This window comes from Bubalus bubalis, chromosome 21, assembly GCF_019923935.1.
Source record: "Bubalus bubalis isolate 160015118507 breed Murrah chromosome 21, NDDB_SH_1, whole genome shotgun sequence".
NCBI lineage: Eukaryota > Metazoa > Chordata > Mammalia > Artiodactyla > Bovidae > Bubalus > Bubalus bubalis.
This window is the reverse complement of record NC_059177.1, coordinates 52,608,542-52,631,819: the sequence shown is the minus strand read 5'-3', so window position 1 is coordinate 52,631,819 and position 23,278 is coordinate 52,608,542. Positions and strand designations below refer to the sequence as shown.

The following is a 23,278-nucleotide window of genomic DNA, read 5'->3' as shown; positions in this document are numbered from 1 at the left end:
TCACCTCCGCCAGTTTCTGCACCTCCTCTGGCATCCCACTCCCATCCCTACCTGGTGAGATGGAGGCCCAACCCCTGGGACTGGCATCCGGGATTTCCAAGCGGTCCCTTCTGCCCCTCAGTCTGGTAACTACAGTGGGGCCTTGCCCCAGGGTACTGAAATTAAGCAGATTGAAGTGTTTTCAATAACGATTTTTCAAGAGTGTATAGTTTTAAGCATTGTTCCCCACCCCCCACCCTCAACTTCCATTCAGCAAATGCCCTTCCCTTACAGATCCATCCTCTTAGAAAGAGAGCACAGTAAAAGAGTGATGGTAACCAAGGGGCTCTTCTTGGTACACTGGAAGTCGGGGAACATTTTGACGGCTCAGTGACACAGATGGATAATACAGTTAAAAGGTAGTCTGGGGAAATCCTATGAATTTTGATTCAAAGCTGTTGGGAAATTCTAGCTCAATAAAAGGTAGAAGTTAAATCAGACTAGAACAATTTAACTTTTGCCAAGGCCTGCTCTCTTGGGACAAACAGTACGGCTGGCCATTCAGTACTTCAGTCTCCAGCAAACCACACCTACTATGCTGTGGAGCCCGAGGGCAAAGATAGGGGCCACTGTGAACCTGAGGCCCACCAGGCCTGATGGGCTCCCATGCTACCTCCCACAGAGGTAGTAGGGCTCTGCCCTCTCAGTCTGGCTAGCTGGGGCCTGTTCTTTCTCTTCAGAGTATGACAGATGTCACTAAGGCAGCTGCGAGTTTAGGGTGCAGTCACCCCCCACAGTCACCTAAGCCAGCACTCTGCCTTGCCCCTCCCTGCCCCCCATCATCACTCATTCCTGCCGGGGAGGGAGGAGGAAATGGTCAAGCTCTGTAGACTCTTAGGGTGATATGAGGGCTTGAGAGAGGCCCACAAGTTCTGGAGCTGAACCCACAAGTGCAGGTCTGGTCATTTTGAGTTTCCTGGGAAGAAGACAACCCTCATGGTAAGGAAATGAGGGGAAACTGTGGTCAGAGACCCGGGGCATGGCCATGGGGACCTGGGGACTGCTGGAGTGCTGGGATTACTAAGCAGGGAGTGGGGAACACAGAGCCCAGCTTCATATTGGTAGAAGAGGCAACTGCAGCCCAGAGAGGGGAACAGGATGAGTACAAGTACAAGGAAGGCTATCAGGGAGGCTCCCCTTGAGAAGACAGCCAGGCCTCTTGTGGGTGGGGAGGCTCTGGCCAGAGTCTAGAAAAAAGATGATGACTTCGGTGACACAAAGTTCAAGAGCATCTTCATTGAACAATTGAAAAAACAGTGGCTCTGAAACCCTCCCCCATGGACTTGCCCTGATGTCCTGTGTTCCTCCAGTCTCCGCTTCTCCTCAGGACAGACAGAGGAGAGGAAGCAGCTGCATCGGGGAGGGATGCCCAGGAAACATCATTCACAGGAGCCACTGGCAGCCCAAGGAGATCAGCAGAATGGAGCTAGTGAGGAGGACTGGGCTAAGGCAGGCAGGCCCGGCCCTGCTGACGAACTTCACATCACCAATCTGCTTCCTCATCCAGTCAGTGAAGTAGGAGGTGCTGGTGTAGACACCCGGGAAGTGGCGCCGGTTGCAGCTAAAGCTCCAGGTCACCACCCCCATCTGAATCCAAGTGTTGTCCATTTGGCAGACCAGGGAATTGCCAGAGTTACTCTGTGGAGGGGAGCAAGGGTGGCATAAGAGAGGCAGCAGGAGGGCCTCCTTGCAGGTCCTGGACAAATAAAGTTGCAACTTCCCAGGCCATGTCCTTAACATGAGCTGTATTAGGCCCGTGCTGTCCCTGACAGTGAGGCATAGCTAGGAGCCTGCCCTGTGACATGGAAGCGCTGTTCTGGGGCCTGAGCTCAGGATCACACTGGCCTCTTTCTTCACTCCCCTGCTAACCCTCTGACCATAACTCCCTGGTCCCCTCCTCTGCCCTCTCTCTAAATTGTGGTGGGCCTCCAAGGTGTTACCCTTGACTTTCTCCTTTCCTACCATCTGGCTGGCATAATGAACTATTTGAAATGCAAATAAATCTGTTCCCTCTTTTCATGCAAAGCAGAGGCAAATGTAAGAATCATGTTTACAACAGCAAACATCAAAAGGTAACAGCTTTTATTTCTGCTGCTGATGGGTTTATGATTTTTTAAACTATCCTATACTTTTTAATATTGTTGAAAAGTTTTATAAATCAGAAAAATAGCCCATGATCTCCCTCCCTCCCTATATGTATACATATATATTTTAATGTAATGTAAACCAAGATTGTGAGAAGGAAACGGCAACCCACTCCAGAATTCTTGCCTGGAGAATCCCAGGGACGGGAGAGCCTGGTGGGCTACCATCTATGGGGTCGCACAGAGTCGGACACAACTGAAGCGACTTAGCAGCAGCAGCAGCAAACCAAGATTTATAAGATATAATCTAATGAAGAGTGCATAAGATATGTAAGGACAAATAACAAAATCATACTTAATAAGATAAAGGAAGACCTACACTAATGTACAGATATACTATTGTTCTTAGGTGAGGCAATTTAAAACAATGTAAAACTGTCAGTTCTCAGCATCTGGCTTCCTGCAGCATGGAAGGCTAGATCCCCTATCCCACCTTAATGAAGAAAACATGTGAGTTTTTTTTAATTATCATTTTAAATGCATGGGTGAGCTGGCAAGAAAATAGACTCCTCAGATTGCAAAACCCAAGGGAGGGCTGAAACCCAGAGAGCTGACAGCAAAGCCCAGAAGATGACTTTTTGCCCCAAGGCCATGGGCCAAACCCAGTGAAACTGAGCTTTGGTTTTCACAGCCTTATTCATGGGTGCAAAAGACAAAATGCAAAACCCAGAGCCTGCTCAAGATGGGGAGCTCAAGAGGAAACCTCCTGCAAAAAGTTATTCCTGCCAAAAAGGACCACACTTTCTGCGTGAGGATAAACTGGGAACACCTGCCCTCATGTGAACTTGTAATTCAAATTCACACTGTCTGGGTGATTAAAAAAAATTGAGCCAAGAACATCGTTTAAAGCGGTTCTTGGTTGGTTTTATGCCCTGGTACCTGGCAGAAGCAATATAGATTCTGTCTGAAGGACCTCACTTTTCAAGCCATGCTTCAGCGAACTCCCACGAAGAACACTCTAAAGAGCATGTCATCACTCTTAAAACATCACTGTGCACACAGGGAAGTTGAGGCACCAAGAGCAAATGCCAGCCAGCAGAAAAAACCAAAAGCAGCATCAAAGCCTTCACAGTTTGATGTTCAGAAATCATCACATGAGAGCCTTAAAGTTTCTGGTGATGCACTATTTATTTTGTAGGCTTGGTGGTGAAGGTATGGGTATTGACTGTGTTATTCTTTGTTCTCCAAACACATTTTATAAATATCTTTTATCTCTGTTCATTAGAGAGTAAAACAGTCAAAATATTGTGACAATGTCAGTTCTGGCACTGATCTCTAACATTCAAGCAATTCCAAGTAAAATGCTACCAGGATTTTTTCAGGACCTTGACAATCTGATTCTAGAACTAATATTAAAGGATAAAGGCCATGAATTCTATGACAAGTTTGAGAAAACAAGAGCAAACTGGAGAGGCTGGGGACTGGAGATATATCTAACCAGAGTTAGATATATTTCAAAGCTATAATTATACAAACTATGGCACTAGCATAGAAATAGAAAAATAGACCACTGGGGCAATGGAGAGCCCGCCAGATGCCTGCAAGTGAGGAAACTTGGCACATGCTCCAGAAAGTCTCATGACTGTGGAAAAGGAGGTCTCTGTTGTAGGTGGTAGGGAAACTGACAGAGAAAAATTAATTTGGACCCTACCATAACAAAATTCCAGGGAGGTAGAGCGGGCTTGGTGAAGTTTAAATCAAACTGATTTTTAAATTGAGGCTTATAATAGGACAAAGCATTTACTAACTGAAAGTAACTGAAAATTATGGGCTCCTCCCAAAATGGAGAAGACAGAAAGATTTGACATAGGGCAATGGGGGAAATGACTCAAAAGCATAAAACTAATGTGGATTCTCTAACAAACTGAGATTCCTCAACAAACAAATACAGGAGGGGAATGTAGAACAACATCAGTTATGTAAATTAAAATACCCATATATCATGCTACACATTTTTCAAAGATACAAACATCTTTAAAGACATTACTAAACACATTTCAGTAGGGGCTTTATGTGGGGAGAGAAAATGGAAGATGAAGGGGAAAATCAAGCCAGTGATAATTAAGCTAGTAATGATAGTGTGAGGACCCTTACCTGAGAGAGATGGTTGACTGGACTCTGGGAATCCAGAGTTAAAGAAAAGTCAGAGAAAAAGAGAGAGAAAATTGGAGGGCAAAAGAAAGATCCTATGCGGACATTCTCTTACCACAGTGAAATAAAGCCAGAACCCAATAAAAAAAAATGTGAAACACCCCCATCAGAGGAAAAAAAATTAACTTTCAAAAATGCTAAAATAAAAACAGAATTAAAATCTACAATTGGAATGCAAAAAAATACGAATACCATATATTGCAAAGCCCACGGGATGTGGGCCAAAATTGCACACAGAATAGTCTTAGTCTAAATACTTTTAACATCAAACAAGAGGGAATGAAAATAAATTATTATCAATTATTTATCACTGCACATTCAGCTGAAGACACTTAAAATGGAATTAATAAAGGCAAAAAGGAGATGTCATGCATTAGAAAGCAAAAAAATCATAGACTTGAGAAATAAAATCAATCACTTTTTCTTAAAAAACAACAAAATAGATAAATACCTTTTAAGGTCTACCAAGGAAAACTGAAAGAGGAGGAAAATGCAAATATTTTGTGGTGTAAGTAGAAGAGATTAAAGTCAGATCCAGGGAAAATACGCTTTCTAGGATCTGAAGACTGTTTATACCTTTCTCTTTATGGATTTAAATTCTAGATGAAATGAATAATTCCTAAGAAAATACAAATCATAAGCCAATAACCATGGACAAAATAACATAAAATACTGCTCAAGAACTACCCCTTCAAATGAGAACAGGTCTATGTCGTTTTACAGGCAACTTCTTTCTAGCGTTCAAGGAGCAGATAATTTATGTCATTTCAAATGTTCTAGAACATAGATTGTACTTTCAAGTGAACCATAGTTGTGACTCTATAATTTGACAAGGAGAGTGCCTTTCTCAACACACCTTAAATGCAGCCCAGTCTCACTGGAGGAAAACCCAACACAACGCAAAGACTGCGTGTGTGGCGTCTCTCGGGACTGCTGCTCCCTGGCCGCACCTTTCCTGGGCTGCGCACCGCCACCATCCTGTGTCTGGTCCAAGGCCCAGTACAGGGTGGCCTGTTGGATGAAGAAAGAAATTAAACATATCCTAAAAAGGGACATTATAAATCTGAATACAGCAGATGAATGAAACCAAGGCAACTATGACCAGGGAGAGCTGATCCTAGCAGGCAGGGTAAATGGACATGAGGAATCTGTTCACAGAACCAACTTAGCATGCTGAAGAGTATACAGTCATCTTGATAGCTGCAGAAAACACGTTTTATGAAGTTTAGCGTTCGTTCCTGAAATAAAATGCCACAGTGAAACAGAAAGCAGTCACTCTCTCCTCCACAGATGATATGCCATGTTAGCAAGATGCTTCATCATGAAGTGTGGGGAGCACGTCCAAGAAGGTCAGCAACAAGAAAAAGCAGAGCCACAATTCCAGGCTGCTTTCAGGGACAGTACCCAGAATAATGGAAAAAGTAAAAATCATGAAAACAAAAGAGGCAAAATCATCACTAATCATAGCTCATATGGGCATAGACCTGGAAAGCCCAAGAGAGTCAACAAAAACTCTTGGAATATAATAAAAGGGTTCAGTGAGCTGAACTCCTAGATGTTTTCAACAAAATGAGTCTGGTGGATGGAAGTAGGGCAAGTCAAAAGGAAGGAAGGTTCTTGTTCTTCTGAGGAAGCTGTAGACACTGATTAACCCTGGGTGTTAAATTTAAATACATGTGTGGAAACTATCAGGTGACCAACAGGAGAATGACCCTGAGATACAACAACTTCTAAACCACTACAGGGAAAAAGTGGAGTGGAAAAAAAATCAAACCAGTATATAAAGTGAGGGGCATAAAAAGAAACATTCTTCTTGGTAAATGGGTTAAAGGAAAGCCTCCCAAATGTGTTGGAAAGTATAAGGCACTGAGCCTTATATTGTTTATAAGACATATAACTAAAACAAGATAGCACAGTGTCTCATGGAAGACAGAGGGATTGTTCTGGGATATGATTTTTGACATTGCAAAAAAATAGAAAAAGAAATAGGCATAATATTGAAAAGTAGGAGACAAATTTATCACTGTTTGCAGATCATATGTCTCTGGGCCTACAAAATTAAAGAGAATCCACTATACCTAGGAAGCTTGCTTATTACAAAGTAAATACACAAAAATCAATATATTGATATAATACAAACAGAAAATACACTGAAAAAAAATACTGCTCACAATAGAGATGTGATATAAAACACCTAGGAATAAACTTAAGAAGGGGGGCATGCAATAACTGTATAGACAAAGCTATATAAACTGTTGCTCTAGGGACACAAAGAAATAAACCAAAATAGGGTCTATTTTTCCCTAAATCAATCTATTAATTTCCACCAAAATCACCATGATTTTCCTTTTCTATTGTACTAAGACTGTTCAAGAGAAAATGGGGAAAAAAGAACATATGGAGACTATACAATATGCTACTAAAACACCAGTGAGTCACTAATTAAATCAAAGAAGAAATTAGAAAATACCTTGAGATAAAGATTGTTCAATTTGAATGAACATGGGAGGACAGCCAGGTAAATTCTTTAAAATAAAAGTAATAAAGGAGGACTTGCCTTACCACACACAAAAAGGAATTGTAGAGCTATAATAATTTTAAAACAGTGGTGGTGGCATAGGAATGAGACTGCAAAGGGCAGAAATACACAAAATAAGATGGAAATGTATAACACAATAAAGAGGGCATTTCTAATTCATTGCCCCAAAAAAGTATTCAATAAAAATTGTTGACCTAACTGGTTTCTTCTCTCACCCTTCCAGATGAATCAAAATTAAAATATTTAAAGAAAATAATTAAGCACATATATGAGTAAAGAAGTTTAAAAATCTTAGGGTGGGAAAGATTTCTAAGCACAGCACGAAAACTACAATCACTAAGGGAAATAATGATAAATGTGAACATAAGGAAATTTTAATTAACTCTATGAGAACAAATCCATACCCAAAGAAGATAAATCGTAAACAAGTAGGGTGAAATTGTAAAGCATTTCACAAAGGGTTAAAACTTCCTGTTTCCAAAGTTTAAAAAAAAACCCAAACTTTTTTTTTTTTTTTAAACTTTACATAACTGTATTAGTTTTGCCAAATATCAAAATGAATCCGCCACAGGTATACATGTGTTCCCCATCCTGAACCCTCCTCCCTCCTCCCTCCCCATTCCATCCCTCTGGGTCGTCCCAGTGCCAAACTTTTGATTTTGAAGTAATTCAAGACTTACAGGACTTCCCTGGTGGTGCAGTAGATAGGAATCCACCTGCCAGTGCCGGGGACATGAGTTTGATCCCTGGTCTAGGAAGATTCCACATGCCCAGGGCAACTAAGCCCGGGCACCACAACCACTAAAGCCCGAGCCTAGAGCCTGTGCTGCAGAAGAGGAGCCACCGCAGCAAGAAACAGGCGCACCAATGCGACAAAGAGCAGCTCCTGCTCGCTGCAACCAGAGCAGGCCCGAGCACAGCAACTAAGACCCAGGGGAACCAGCAATAAAAGGAATTAATAAAAAAAGACTTACCAAAAAGTTATGAGTATAATATTTTTACTCAGACCCACTGATTTAATGTTTAACCATATTTGTTTTATTTTCTCTATCCATTAGTATGTGTGTATATATACACATATTTTATAAGCCACTAAAATTAAGTTGAAAAAGACATGATGTTCCTTACCAGTAATTACCACAGCATATAATAGCTATAGTTCTTACAAATCAATAAAAAGAAAAGTAGTTTAATAGAAAAACATGGGCAAAGGACAGGGAAAAGTGTCAATGGTACACTGAACACAATAAGCATCTTCATTTGAACCTCTTTTGTCCCTTTAAAATGTATTTCCTTGATCCTGGGTAAAAACTGGGCAGAATCAGAATGTTTTGCTCACTGTGATTATTGTAATCATAATCACTGTGATTACACTGTCATATAAATGTCTCAGTTTAGAAATCAGAATATACACATCCATACAATAAGCACAAAGCTAGACTTGATTTACAGTCAAACTTCTCAGTAGATAACTAATGAGGACCCACTGTATAGCACAGAGAACTCTACTCAAGACTCTGTAATGGTCCATATGGGAAAAGAATCTAAAAAAGGTAAATCTGGAACTGACAGAACTCCTGGACAACCAAGGCTGCAAGAAGGATCCCCATGTAACCAAGTCTGACAGGAAAAAAAGCATCAGGTCAGGACCCGTGCCCCTGGAAGGGGTCTAAGAGGAGAAGAAAGACTGCACAGTAAAACCTCACCTTGAGGAGTGAGCCATAGACTGGCCATCCCAGTTCTGGGGTCCTGCATGGAGGAGACAAGCCCCCTTGGCTGCTGGGAGAACCACTGGGACAGATAGGCAGGAGAAACCTAGATGCCACACACGAGGGACGTGCCAGTGCTAGCTTAATGGCAAGGCAGAGAGACGTCTGCCTAATGACTGCTGCCTTACTGCCTTAAACTTAAACCCCACTCACGTGATGCCTCAGCTTAGCACAGAATGGAGGGCAGCCGGGTCCTGAGAAAAGACTCAGTCTAGCAAGGCAGAGGCAGCACAGGGGTGTGGGGTGGGGTCCAAATGTGGGGACAGTGGCCATGGTTGGCACTTACTCAAACAGCACCACAGAGACAGCCTGGGCCTCTGGTGGCAGTACAGCCACTTGAACCCTGGCAACCAACACCACCATCCCCACTCCCATTCCACACCACGACACAGCACCAGAAGTGGGACAACCAAGCCGGGGAAAAGACTCAGTCTTGGGCTATGTGTGAGCAGAGCCCCAGAAGCCTACACTGGCAGCCAACAGCCCTGTGTGAGCACACAAGCCCCATTTACTCCTGCGCTCCCCTCCTCTGGGGCAAAAGCCCCACTGTAGGGAGAAGAAAAACACATACTTAAAAGGAACAGAATTAGCTTGAACTTGACCTCAGGGTTTCCTAGCAACGTGGGAGCAAACTCCACTCTTGAGGGGGTGGCCACACAGAGGGAGCAGAGAGGAAGTCCCAGCTCATACCCTGCACAGTCTCTAGCTCCTCTAACAGCAGCCACACCTTCCATCAAGGTGATAGTGGCCAGCACACCATGAGGAAAGGCTTGGCTGGCATCTACATCAAATCCAGCCCTCACACCAAAGACACTGAGCACACACAGTCTACGAAGGGACACTTCCACATAAAAACATCACCCCTTCAGGACAACAGCAGACACCTGTGTTTCACCTAAATTCATAGACAAAGTTAAGTAAAATTGAAAGAAACTTACTCCCAGCTGAAAGAACAAAAGAAAACCCCTGAACAAATAATGAAACAGATAATCAGTCTACCAGACACTGAGTTCAAAAAGTTGGTAATAGGGACTTCCTTGGTGGCCCAGTGGCTAAGACTCTGCGTGGCCAATACAGGGGGCCTGGGTTCAATTCCTGATCAAGGAACTAGACCCCACGTGCTGCAAGTAAGAGTTCTCATGCCCCAACTAAAGATACCACATGTTGAGATGAAGATTGACAATTCCCTGTGCCACGACTAAGACCTGGTGCAGCCAAATAAATAAATGTTTTTTAAGTTGGTAATAAAAATGCTAAGTGAATTAAGAAAGAATTATTAGTATAAACATAGATGATTTTAACAAGAAAGCAGAACTACAAAGAAGGCCCAATCAAAAATAGATAAATCAATTTCTGAGATAAAAGGCACTCTAGAGGCAATGAATAGCCAACAAAATAAAAAAGAAGAATACATAAGAGATCTGGAAGATAGAATAATGGAAATCACCAAATCTGAACAGCAGAGAGACAAATGAAAAACAAAAAAATAAATAAATAAAGCATAATATGAGATCTGTGGGTATAATATAAAGGTGCAAATGTATGCATAATAGGGATTCCAGAAGGAGAAGAGAGAGAAGGGGATTCAAAATGTATTTGAAGGAACTTCCCTGGTGGTCCAGTGATTGGGATTCCGCCTGCCAATGCAGAGGACATGAGTTCAATCCCTGGTCCAGGAAGATCCCACATGCATGGAACACCTGAGCCCATGAGCCATAACTACTGAACCCATGCCCCACAACCACTAAAGCCTGTGTGCCTACAGCCCCTGCTCTGCAAAAAGAGAAGCCACCACAATAAGAAGCCCGAATACCACAATGAAGAATGGCCCCCACTCGCCGCAACTAGTGAAAGCCCATGCATTAACAAAGATCCAGCACAGTCAAATAAATAATTTTTACAAAAAGAAAATGTATTTGAAGAAATTATGGCTAAAAACTTCCTAAGCCTAACGGAGGAAACATATCCAGGTACAGAAAGCACAGAGGGTCCCAAACAAAATGAATCAAAACATTCCCACACCAATACATATTATAGCTAAAATGGCAAAAATCAGGGCTTCCCTGGTGGTCCAGTGGTTAAAAATCCACCTTGCAACACAGGGGACATGGGTTGGATCCCTAGTCTGGGAAGGTTCCACATGTAGTGGAGCAACTAAGCCTGTCCACCACAACTACTGAAGCCTACCCACCCTAGAGCCCGTGCTCTGCAAGAAGAGAAGTCATCACAATGAGAAGCCTTTGCATCACAACTACTAGCCCCCACTTGCTGCAACTAGAGAAAGTCCTTGCAGCAACAAATAACCAACACAGCCATAAATAAATAAATATTTTTAATGGCAAAAGTTAAAGAGAGAATCCTAAAGGCAGCAAGAGAAAAACAGAGTCATGTACAAGGGAACCCCCTTAAGGCTATCAGCTGATTTCTCTGCAAAAGCTTTGCAGACCAGAAGGAAGTGGCATAATATACTCAAATTCATGAAAAGGGGAAGACCTGAAACCTAGGATACTCTACCCAACAATATTATAATTTAGAACAGAAGTAGAGAGAAAAAATTTCTCAGACAAGCAACACTAAAAGAATTCAGTTACACTAAACCATTCTGAAAGAAATGTTGAGCATCTTCTCTAAATGAAAAAGAAACAATCTATAGGGAAAGGAAAATCCCAATAGGAAAGGCAAACTATATAGTAAGCATTGATGATCACTTAAATAATTCAAAACATAGAATAAAAAACAAACAAAAACTGTAAAAGCAACTATAACTGCTGAGACAGTCAATTCCTAGGCAGGTTGATTAAAAAGTCCAGGGTCCCCAAGGAGGAGAAAGGGGTCTGGGGCTCTCAAGGAGAAGGAAAGGACAAATTTTTTTTCTACATTCCTTAGTAAGGATTATATAACAATAATGTATCCTGCTTGAGGACATGTTTCTCCTTCCTGAAAATCTTCTGACTAATCCTGTTATCTTAAAATGTATATTATGGGAGTGGGTCTAGTAAGATCTTTACAACCTTGGGACATTATTTAATTTATTGCAATAACCAATTAAAAATATATATAATTCCCTTGCTAAGAATAGGAATGGGGGCACTTTCTATTCCCCTTCTGATGTCTATGTCAGAAGATTTCTCTGTCCCTTTTTCACTTTAATAATACTCTGCTATGCAAAAGCTCTTGAGTGATCATGGCTGGTCCCTGGTCCTGAAGGTAAATCTTCTTCGGAGATCATGAATCTGGCACCGTTCACTGTAAGCTGTCACTACAATAAACAGTAAAGGGGCAAGCATGAAGATGTAAAATATGACATCAAAAACACAAAATCCGGAGAAGGGGAGTAAATAAGTAGATCTTTTAGAATGTATTTGAACTTGAATGACTTCTTTTTAAAGCAACTAGATATAATTATGGATCAACATATATAAATTCCATGGTAACCACAAATCAAAAGCATACTTATTGTAGGTTGTGTATACACAAAAACCAAATAGAAAAGACCTCAAGCATACTATTAAAGAAAATTATCAAGCCACATTGGAAACACAAAAGGAAGAAGAAAGGAACAAGTAAGAACTACAAACACACTGGAAATCAAGGAATAAAATAGCAATAAGTACATATCTGCCAATAAAAACTTAAATGTCAATGGACTAAATCCTCTGATCAAAAGACATAGAGTGACTTACTGGATACCAAAAAAACAAATGAGACCCTTCATTATGCTGCTTACAAGAGACTCAGTTCAGGGCAAAAGACATATGCAGACTGAAAGCAAGGGGACAGAAAATGGAATTCATGCAAATGGAAATGACAGGAAGGTGGGGGTACTGCTACTGCTAAGTCACTTCAGTCGTGTCCGACTCTGTGCGATCCCATAGACGGCAGCCCACCAGGCTCCCCCGTCCCTGGGATTCTCCAGGCAAGAACACTGGAGTGCGTGGCCATTTCCTTCTCCAATGCAGGAAAGTGAAAAGTGAAAAGTGAAAGTGAAGTCACTCAGTCGTGTCTGACTCTTAGCGACCGCATGGACTACAGCCTACCAGGCTCCTCCATCCATGGGATTTTCCAGGCAAGAGTACTGGAGTGGGGTGCCATTGCCTTCTCCGAAGGTGGGGGTAGCAATACTCAAATGAGACAAAACAGACTCTAAAACAAAGGCTATAATAAAAGACAAAGAAGCACATTATATAATGATAAAGGGGTCAATACAAGAAGAGGATATTACACTTGTTAACACACACACTTAATACAGGAGCAATTAAATACAAAGCAAATACTAACAGACATAAAGGGAGAAACTGACAATAATGCAGTAACAATAGGAGACTTTAATACCCTACTGATCTCAATGGACAGATCATTCAGAAAGAAAATCAGTAAGGCAACAGAGTTCCTAAGTGACACCAAAGGTCAGTTGTACTTGATATCTACAGGACACCACATTAAAAAAAAAAATAGAATACACACTCTTTTCAAGTGAGCATGGACTGTTCTCCAGTTATCTCACTCACTAGGTCACAAAACCAGCCTCAACAAATTTAATAGGATAGAAATTATATCAAGCATTTTTCCGACCACAACAATATAAAACTAGAAATCAACTACAGAAAAACTGGAAAACAAATATATGGAGACTAAACAACATGCTACTAAAAATCAATGAGTCAATGATGATATCAAAGACAAAAACATTCTGAGAGAAGTTTATAGTGATACAGGCCTTCCTCAAGGGAAAAAGAGAAAAATTTCAAATAAACAACCTAACCTACCACCTAAAAGAATTAGAAAAAGAAGAACAAAGAAAGTCCAAAGTTGGCAGAAGGAAGGAAATCATAAAGACCAGAGATGAAATAATTAAAACAGAGATTTAAAAAAATAGAAAAGAAGGATGAAACCAAGGGCTGATTCTTTTGAAAAGATTAACAAAATTGATAAACCTTTAGCCAGTCTCGTCAAAAAGAAAAGAGGACCCAAATAAACAAAATAAGAAAGAAAGAAAAGAAATAACAATAAATATCATAGATGTACAAAAATCATAATAAAATACTATAAACACTTAAATGTCAACAAATTGGACAATACAGAAGAAATGGACAAAATTGGACAAATTTCTAGAAACCTATAGCTTGCCAAGACTGAGTCAAAAAGAAACAGACAATTTGAATAGACTAATCATAATCATTATAAGTGAAACAGATTCTGTAAAACAAACAAACAAAAACATAGCCTGCAAACAAAAGTTCAGATCTGTTGTGGTTAAGACTCTGTGCTTCCACTGAGGGGGCATGGGTTCAATCCCTGGTCCTGGAACTAAGATCCCACATGAGGCAAAAAAAAAGAATCAGTTTATTTTTAGAGACTTCCCTGGAGGTTCAGGTCTGAACAGCTTCACTGAGGAATTCTATCAAACACAGGAAAAAAAAAAAAAGTTATCCCTATCCTTCTCCAACTATTCCAAAAAACTAAAGAGGAGGGGATACTCCCAAATTCATTCTATGAGGCCACCATTACCCTAATATCAAAACTAGACAAAGATCAGAAAAGAAAATTACAGGCCAACATCTTTTATGAATATAGATGCACAAATCCTCAAAAAATATTAGCAAACTGAATACAACAATACATTAAAAAGATCATACACCATGATCAAATTGGGTTTACTCCAGGGTCATAAGGATGGTTTAACATACACAAATCAATGTGATACACCACACTAACAAAATGAAAGAAAACCCACATGATCATCTCAGTAGATGCCAAGAAATACATTGATAAAATTCAATATCCATTCATAATAAAAACTCTCATCAAAGTGGGTATAGAAGAAACATATCTCAACATGATAAAGGTCATTTATGACAAAATCAGGGCCAACATAATATTCAATGGTGAAAAGCTGAAAGCCTTCCTCCTGAATTCAGGAAGAAGACAAGGATGGCCATTCTTGTCACTGTTTTTTTGGTTTTTTTTTGTTTTTTTTTTGGTCACTGTTATTTAATATAGTACTGGAAGCCCTATCCATAGAAATCAGACAAGAAAAAGAAATAAAATATACACAAATTGAAAGGGGAGAGATAAAATTGTCACATTTGCAGATGACATGATACTCTATATTGAGAACCCTAAAGTTTCCATCCAAAACTATTAGAATAAATGAATTCAGTAAGTTTTCAGGATTCAAGATTAATATACAGAAAGTTATTGTATTTTTGTACCCTAGTGAAATATCTGAAAGAGAAAGTAAAAAAAACATCCTGTTCAAAATCTTGTCAAAAAAAAACAAAAACCCTAGGAATAATCTTAACCAAGGAGGTGAAAGACCTATACACTGAGGACCATAAAACACTGATGAAGTAAGCTGAAGATGACTGAAAGAAATGCAAAGATAATCTGTGCTCTTGGATTTCAAAATTAATATTATTAAAATGGCCATACTACTCAATCTACAGATTTAATTTGTTGTTGTTCAGTTGCTCAGTTGTATCTGATTCTTTGAGATCCCATGGACTGCAGCATGCCAGGCTTGCCTGTCCTTCACTATCTCCCAGAGTTTACTCAAACTCATGTCCATTGAGTTGGTGATGCCATCCAATCATCTCATCCTCTGTCATCCCCTTTTCCTGCCTTCTATCTTTCCCAGCATCAGGGTCTTTTCCAATGAATTGACTCTTTACATCAGGTGGCCCAAGTATTGGAATTTCAGTTTCAGCATCAGTGCTTCCAATGAATATTCAGGGTTGATATTTTTTAGGATTGACTGGTTTGATCTCCTTGCAGTCCACGGGACTCTCAAGAGTCTTATCCAACACCACAGTTTGAAAGCATCAATTCCTTGGTGCTCAGCCTTCTTTATGATCCAACTTTCACATCCTTACATAACTACTGGAAAAACCATAGCTTTGACTAGGGGGACCTTTGTCAGCAAAGTAATGTCTCTGATTTTTAATATGCTGTCTAGGTTTCTCATAGCATCTCTTCCAAGGAGCAAGACTCTTTTAATTTCACGGCTGCAATCACCATCTGCAGTGATTTTGGAGCCCAAGAAAATAAAGTCTGACACTGTTTCCACTGTTTCCCCGTCTATTAGCCATGAAGTGATGTGACCAGATGCCATGATCTTAGTTTTTTGAATGTTGAGTTTTAAGCCAGCTTTTTCACTCTCCAGGCTTCCCTGATAACTCAGTTGGATAAATTTATATTAAAAAAAAAAAAAAGAATCCAACCTCAATGCAGGAGACCCTGGTTGGATTCCTGGGTCAGGAAGATCCACTAGAGAAGGGATAGGCCACCCACTACAGTATTCTTAGGCATCCCTTGTGGCTCAGCTGGTAAAGAATCTGACTGCAAGGCAGGAGACCTGGGTTCTGTCACTGGGTTGGGAAGATCCCCTGGAGAAAGGAAAGGCTACCTACTCCAGTATTCTGGCCTAGAAAATTCCATGGACTGTATAGTTCACAGAGTCGCAAAGAGTCAGACTTAAGTGAGCGACTTTCACTTTCACTCTCCTCCTTCACCTTCATCAAAAGGCTCTTTAGTTCCTCTTCTGCTTTCTGCCATAAGGGTGATGTCATCTGCATACCTGAGGTTATTGATATTTCTCCTGGCAATGTTGATTCCAGCTTATGCTTCATCCAGCCCGGCATTTCACGTGATGTACTCTGCATATAAGTTAAATAAACAGGGTGACAATATACAGCTTTGACACACTCCTTTCCCAATTTTGAACCAGTCTATTGTTCCATGTTCAGTTCTAACTACTGCTTCTTGACCTGCCTACAGGTTTCTCAGGAAGCAGGTAAGTTTGTCTGGTATTCCTATCTCTTTAAGAATTCCCTAATTTGTTGTGATCCACACAAAGGCTTTAGTGTAGTCAATGAAGCAGAAGTAGATGTTTTTCTGGAATTCTCTTGCTTTTTCCATGATCCAACAGATGTTGATAATTTGATCTCTGGTTCCTCTACTTTTTCTAAATCCAGCTTGTACATCTGGAAGTTCTCAGTTCACATACTGTTAAAGCCTAACTTGGAGGATTTTGAGCATGACCTTGTTAGCATGTGAATTGAGTGCAGTTGTGTGGTAGTTTGAACATTCTTTGGCATTGGAATGAAAACTGACCTTTTCCAGTCCTGTGGGCACTGCTCAGTCTTCCAAATTTGCTGGCATATTGAGTGCAGCACTTTAACAGCATGGAAGCAACCCAAGTGCCCATCAACAGACAACTGGCTTAAGGAGATATGATATCCCCACACACACAATGGAATATAACTCAGTCAATAAAAAAAGAATGAAATAATGCCACTTGCAATGTGGATGAACCCAGAGAACAATACACTTAGTGAAATAAGTCAGATAAAGACAAATACTACATGATATCACTTACATGTGGAATCTAAAAAGGAATACAAATGAATGTATACACAAAACAGAAACACAGTCACGGATACAGAAAACAGTCTTGGGATTACCAAAGGGACAAGGGACGCAGGGAGGAACAAATTAGGGGTATGGGATTAACAGATACAAACTACTATTCAATATATATAAAATAGATAAGAAATAAGCATATACTGTACAGGACAGAAATTATACTCATTATCATGTAATAACCTATAATGGAATATAATCTGCAAAAACACTGAATCGCTATGCTATATACCTTAAACTAACACAATAAATCAACTATACTTCAATTTTAAAAAACCAAAAGAAACACTTGTATTAAAGATGAAAAAAAGTTAAGATGTCCAACTCAAGAAATTATCCTCTGTGTATACAGAAATTTGACTTATGAGATTATTGGTGACAGCCAGTAGAGGAAATGGTTTTTTCACTGAATGACACTGGGAAAACTGGTAGTCCATACACAGAAATAAATAAAAATAGACCTCTAACTTTCACTATTCACGAAATGAATGCACATGATTCAAGACCTAAATGTAGAAACCAAAATTTCCAAACTTTTAGAAAAAAGAAAACATAGGAAAATGTCTTTATAACCTCAGGAAAATGAAGGATTTCTTAAATAAGCATAGGCCAAAAGGGGAAGAAATGGATATATGTTTTACTGAAATAAAAACTAAATTGCTAACACAACACTGTAAATCAACTATATTTCAAAAAAACATTTTAAAAAAATCCAAATTGCTGTTCAGCAAAGACAGTATATATAAAATGATATATAAAACGATTTCAAAAAGAAAACATTTGCAATATATATAATGAACATAAAATCAGTATCCAAAATATAATAAAAATAAAACAGCAAACAATAGAAAATGTATAAAATATCTGAACAAGTGACTCACAGAAAAAGAATCATGAATGGTGAATAAACATAGGAAAGGATGCACAAGTACACTAGTAACCAGAACATGTACATGCAACCACATAGGATACTATTTCTCTAGTTCTCATTCTCAGAATGGAAAACATGTTAGTCTGACCAAAACCAAAAGTTGGCAAGGATATAGAGCAATGAAATTTTCAAACACTGCTGTAAGAATATAGATTAATACAATCACTTTGGAAAACAATTTGGCAATGACTATTAAAGATGAAAGTACGCACGGCCTATCACCCATCAGCTCCCTGCAAGTACTGCCATGATTAACTATAATTGGTAAGAGGAGCAAAAAGTATTTTCATCCCTGTTTTTACAGAGTGGGAAAACTGAAGCCCAGGGAAAGGCGATTTTTAATCCCCCAGTGCCATGTGGGAAAGAATGCATGACCCCTAACAGTCACCTTCTTGCCCAGGTCTAGACACTGCTCACCTGACAGGTGTCCATGCCCAAATGTGAGGTGGCACAAATCATGTCATTCCCAAGTAACTTCTTCTGGTTTGTCAAGAAGAGGAACTTGTACTGTTGATTGCAGATATCATTATTTATGATCTTGACAGCCACCTCCTGAAGGCTGTAGGGGGACTGTGGGTTCGCTGGAGAGAGAGAGATCCTGCCTCACTATCTCTTCAGCTCATCTCCATCTTGGAGCTATCCAGATTCATAATGTGGGAGGCAGGGCCATTTCCTAGGATAGTGATTCACAAAGGCCCCACTCTGCAGTCTGACTTTTGAAAATGCCCAAGCGCATTAAAAAGTCCAAGCAAAAGTCTCCTGAGGGGCTCAGAACAACATCCAGGCACAGAATGAAGCCAAGGATTCAGGTTTCATGAACATGAATGGCTAAGCACTGCTCCATTGCTACCTGCCAAGATGGCAAGATCCTAAAGCCTAGACGGAGCCACCCCCTGGAAGGCAGGACCCCACAAAGGCTCCTCAACTCTAGGACCTCAGAGTGACACCAACAGGGGACAGGAAGTCTTGGTGCTCAAGGCAACAAGTGTGTAAATGGCTACCCAATGTCTAGGTAGCCCCTGTGACCATGGCCCCTGTGCCACCTGCAGACAGGGAATCCCAGTAACAAAGTTAATTCTTTCCAGGCTGCAAGGTGAGAGTTTGACATTGGATTTAACTTAACTTTGGGAACTGAGATCCATGGACATCATGGGTGTCTTTTACACCAGGGTGCTGCATATATTCTCCCATCAACAGAGTTCAGGACAATGTGCAGCACACTTAGGTGCTCAGGAAATGTTTGCTGATGGAGTGAATAAAGGAATGGGATGGAGGAGCCCTTGGTGGAGCTATGTTCTGAAGAGGCAGGTGTCTTGGAACCTCAGCCTGCTTTCACTTACCGTGAATATTCACTTTTCCCCACCCGATCATCCAGCACAGGGATCCAAAAGATGGCTTGAGTTTGGGGTTAGGTAGACAGACAGGCTGGATGAGTGGGGACCAGAAGACAGAGTCCCTGAGCTTCAGGAGGGCAAGATCCTGGGATAGGTTAGTGAAATCCTCATGAATCATGATGCGAGCGACTTGACGTTCGGTACCATTTTCCGAGAGGCTCTGAACTCCCATCTTCACGGAGTATGACAAGGGGTCCTTGGATCTGCAGGGTCACGGGTAGGAGGCAGATCACCAGCAGTGAGGTCAAACATGGAACAGGTAGAGAGACACAAGCTGAGCACAGGGCTACCCAGCCAGGCCCCTACTCCCAGATCACCAGATTCAGTGGGGGCTCCCAGGCCAAAAAGCAGAGCCCTGGGGACCGCTGGCCACCCTGACTGACCTCTGTAAGCAGTGTGCAGCTGTAAGGACCCACTGGCGGTGGATGAGGGAGCCACTGCAGATGCTCATGCCCAGGAATAGGATGCTCACCTGCCATGGCCACTTGCCTACCTCCACTAGCTTTCCGTTCACATTCTTGCAGGAGATGTTAGTCTGACCACAAGCCCGGGACCAGGACCCTTAGGAAAAAGGTAGAGAGGGGGCCATGCCAACCTCATGCAGACTCTCAGGCAGCAAGGGGCAGCCCTCAGGCTTCTGGCCGTCACAAGCAGCCACTGCCACATGCACATGTGGGGGGGGACTTTTCTCACCACCCCCAAAGTAGCAACCAAAGGTCCAGAGGCAGCAAGAGCCCCATGCTAAAAAGAGAGCCTCCAAACAACGGGGACCAGACAACCTCTCCAGGGCTTGTTTGGATCCAACAGCCCAGGAGTCATCCCTTCTCCCTTGTTAGCACAAGCAAAAGGTTAGGGGAGTGAAGGGGAAAAGAGAATCATCAGAGGGATGAGAGTCAGTCAAGCACTAAGTGATGGGGCACAATGAGCAGGGCTGCTAGTCAGTTGTAGCCAGAAAGCAACAGACAGTCATGTCGCATTGTACAACTCCAGGACCTGCTCCATGGACCACCAGCCCTGGAGGTGTGCTCTCTGTGACTATAACAGGAAATGAGTAAAGATGCTGTCAGTTCCCTCCTTGCCTCTCACTGGCCCCAACAGCATGAGTGGGAGGAGACAGGGCTGCATTGAACTGGCTATGAGACTGAGATTTTGAACTGGACCTTCCTGGACTAGTATTTAATAACAGCATCATTGAGGACAGGAAAAGGAGAAATTCTACAGCAAAGGTTGGAGACTGAGATTAAAGACAAAAAGATGTTTTATCTACGTATAACCTGCTGTCAAGTTTGGACTGGTCTAGAAGCCGTCACAGGGAAGCCAGAGACCTCCTCATTACATGCAAACTTGGACATGTGTTTACACTGTCTCAAGCAGACGTGGTTCCAGCAAGTGTTTCCTTAAGTAGTTCAGCGTGCAGTGCCACCCAGAGCTTCAGGGACTCAGCAGCAGCAAGCAAAGCTTGTCCTTGCCTGCGAATGGGGGGAAGGGGCAGGAGGGGAATTACGGTGGCGGTGGAGAGGGTACAGCAACAGACAGACCAGGCTAATCATCTCTTGCGACCCATCACTAGCAGAAGCATCTGCTGGGCCATGCTTCATAGCAATCCCTCAGAGTCCCCAACCACTGATGTTTGGTCTTGTTCCACCATGTCCAAGGGCTCTTGGTACTGCTATCAGATCTGGGTGGCTGGTTTCTTTGCCACACCTGAGGCTGGTCACCTTTACCCTCAACCAGTGGCTCCCTACAGGGATCCACAGGCACCCACACAGGCCCCAGCATCTCCACGGAGTTTTGTCTACCTTGCCCTCTCATTGCTCCATTCTTGCCCATGTCTCTGGCCAGTGGCTTGCTGTCCTATTTTCTGTCTGCCCCAGGTGGGGTGGCTATATTTTCCAGCCTTTCTCATATACTGTGGTTGGTTTATGGCTACCTTGTTTCAGATTACAGCCTACCCCAATGGAGACTTTGGGAGGAAAGAGATGGCTTCCAACGTCTTGCCCTTTCCTTTCTCACAAGGCTAAGGCCCTGGAGAGCCAGGGTCCCACAGAATGAACTTCACCACTTGAAAATCTAAATCTCATATCTAGTTCAATGCAGCCCGTTCTCCTCCCATTCCCGCTGTTGGGGCCAGTGAGTGGCAAGGAACTGACAGCTAGGAGGAAGGGTTGGGCTTTGCTTCTGTGCTCCACAAGTGTAGTGGGTTCTTCAGTTTCAGAGAATAGTACTCCTAGAACTCATGTCCAGGACAACACTGACTCTGATCTCTTCCCCCAAAAGCTTATGAAAGATTTGCAGGATTCAGCTTGGAGATGCCAGCACCAGATGCCAGCACCAAGTACAGCAGCTGAATCTTTAGGGAACCAGGATGGATTAACTTGGGGGCATGAGATGTTGCAGATCAATCTTCTCATAGGCACAGTGATACTATTCCACACACAGGGGACACTTAGTGGCTCCAAGAGACCACTGCAGATCACCTCCACCCCTTCTTGGAGTTCCAGAGTCCAAGCACTCCACTCACAAGCTGTATTCTGATGTCACCACCTGCCCTCACACGTGGTGATGGAGACACCTGTCTTGGCTCATGACCTCCATCCCTACAAGGTCGCAGGTCCTCACCCGCACATCATCACAGGCACAGCCATCAGCAACGAGGAGCAGTGCCTATCCTCACCAGCCCCAAACGCCACAGACGCCTGAGGACAGCAGAGAGCAGGACGGCACTCATTCATTCAGTCCCTCACTTAAGGAACTGGTCCGGGAAGGCAAGTCACACTAAGGGAAAAGGACAAAGTCCCTAAGTTGGGGGACACATCCCGACCACCAGATGCCATGCCAGCATATTTTCTGCCAAGGGGCAGAATGGGCAGGTAATCTGAACCAGGGCTGCCACCACAATATTACATGTGGTCAGTTAGGATGGGATCCCAGACTTTGTCACATGGGGTCCAAACTTTTTACCCCCAAAGAGTCTATTGAAAATTGGTGTTGAATCCTGGCTCCATAAGCATTTAGTTCTCTGGGCCGCAGGTTCCCATGGTGAAATGGCCCACCTCATGGGGTGCTGAGACGTAAGCATGTGAATGACGCCTTCCATGGCTGAGCAGCCACCTACATACCACACTGCTGAGAATGATGCCATGTGAATGATACCTTCTGTGGCTGAGCAGCCACCTACACACCACACTGTCCTCGGCACAAGTCCCGCTGCTCTGAGACTGTGCCTCCCTAATGAGCTCACCCATTCCATAGATTATTCGTTTTCTTCCACTTTTAATAAGGCTCTTTCCTCATGTCCATAGTCACCCGCACACACGAACTGCCTTGCCACTGTCTGGGTCCCCACGCTTGGCACACCATGCAGTCTGGTGAGGAGGTACCCATCAAGAACAAATGGAGGCCCTTCAGGCATGAGGACGGCTGACATGGGAACCCAGGCAGAGTCCTCCTGCCTCTCTCTCATGTTCCCAAAGCCCTACCTTCAGCATAGAGGTGACTGTCAGCCCTGGCAGAAGGAAATGGAGGTGCGAGGCCCTGAAGAGCTCCCTGCCCACAGGCCATAGCAAGCAAGTGAACAGCTCTCACTGGTTCTCATAATGGGACTTGGGGGCAGGGCATCTCCACTGTGTGAGAATTCTAGAACTCATGGTTTGTTTATATAGCAGGAAGTGTGGCAGAATCAGGAAGCTAAGGAGACAGTGTGGTCTGGGTCATGACCTGCCAGGGTTGTGAGGTGATGTTGTTGCCAGACACCCCTCTGGTATGGTGCACCTGTTGCCAAGCCCAAGGCCTGCGACAGCACCTGGTGTCTGGCCCATGACAGTACCTCCTGGGCTTGGCCTTGGCCTTGACAGTGCCCCTGTATGCCTAACACTCAGTCTGTGGTAGTG

General features: G+C 42.5%; 1 protein-coding gene across 1 annotated transcript; it reads right to left on the bottom strand.

Annotated features, from left to right (window-relative positions):
* Positions 1-334: 334 nt before the first annotated feature.
* LOC102400503 (serine protease 46) lies at positions 335-22,996 on the bottom strand. The gene is made up of 5 exons (XM_025272509.2): positions 22,868-22,996; positions 19,772-19,949; positions 19,335-19,591; positions 18,412-18,575; positions 335-1,677 (listed from the first exon to the last, which is right to left on the bottom strand). The coding sequence occupies exons 1-5, from the start codon at positions 22,947-22,949 to the stop codon at positions 1,423-1,425; spliced, it is 936 nt and encodes a 311-aa protein (XP_025128294.1). The 5' UTR covers positions 22,950-22,996; the 3' UTR covers positions 335-1,422.
* Positions 22,997-23,278: the final 282 nt, after the last annotated feature.

Excerpts from the sequence above, each read along its gene's own strand:
- LOC102400503 (XM_025272509.2), bottom strand. The coding sequence starts at position 22,949 with ATGGCCTGTGGGCAGGGAGCTCTTCAGGGCCTCGCACCTCCATTTCCT. Across the intron at positions 19,950-22,867 it reads CAGTCACCTCTATGCTGAAG|GGTCCTGGTCCCGGGCTTGT; the intron begins GTAGGGCTTTGG and ends CTTTTTCCTAAG. Across the intron at positions 1,678-18,411 it reads TGGGCATGGACACCTGTCAG|AGTAACTCTGGCAATTCCCT; the intron begins GTGAGCAGTGTC and ends TCCCCTCCACAG.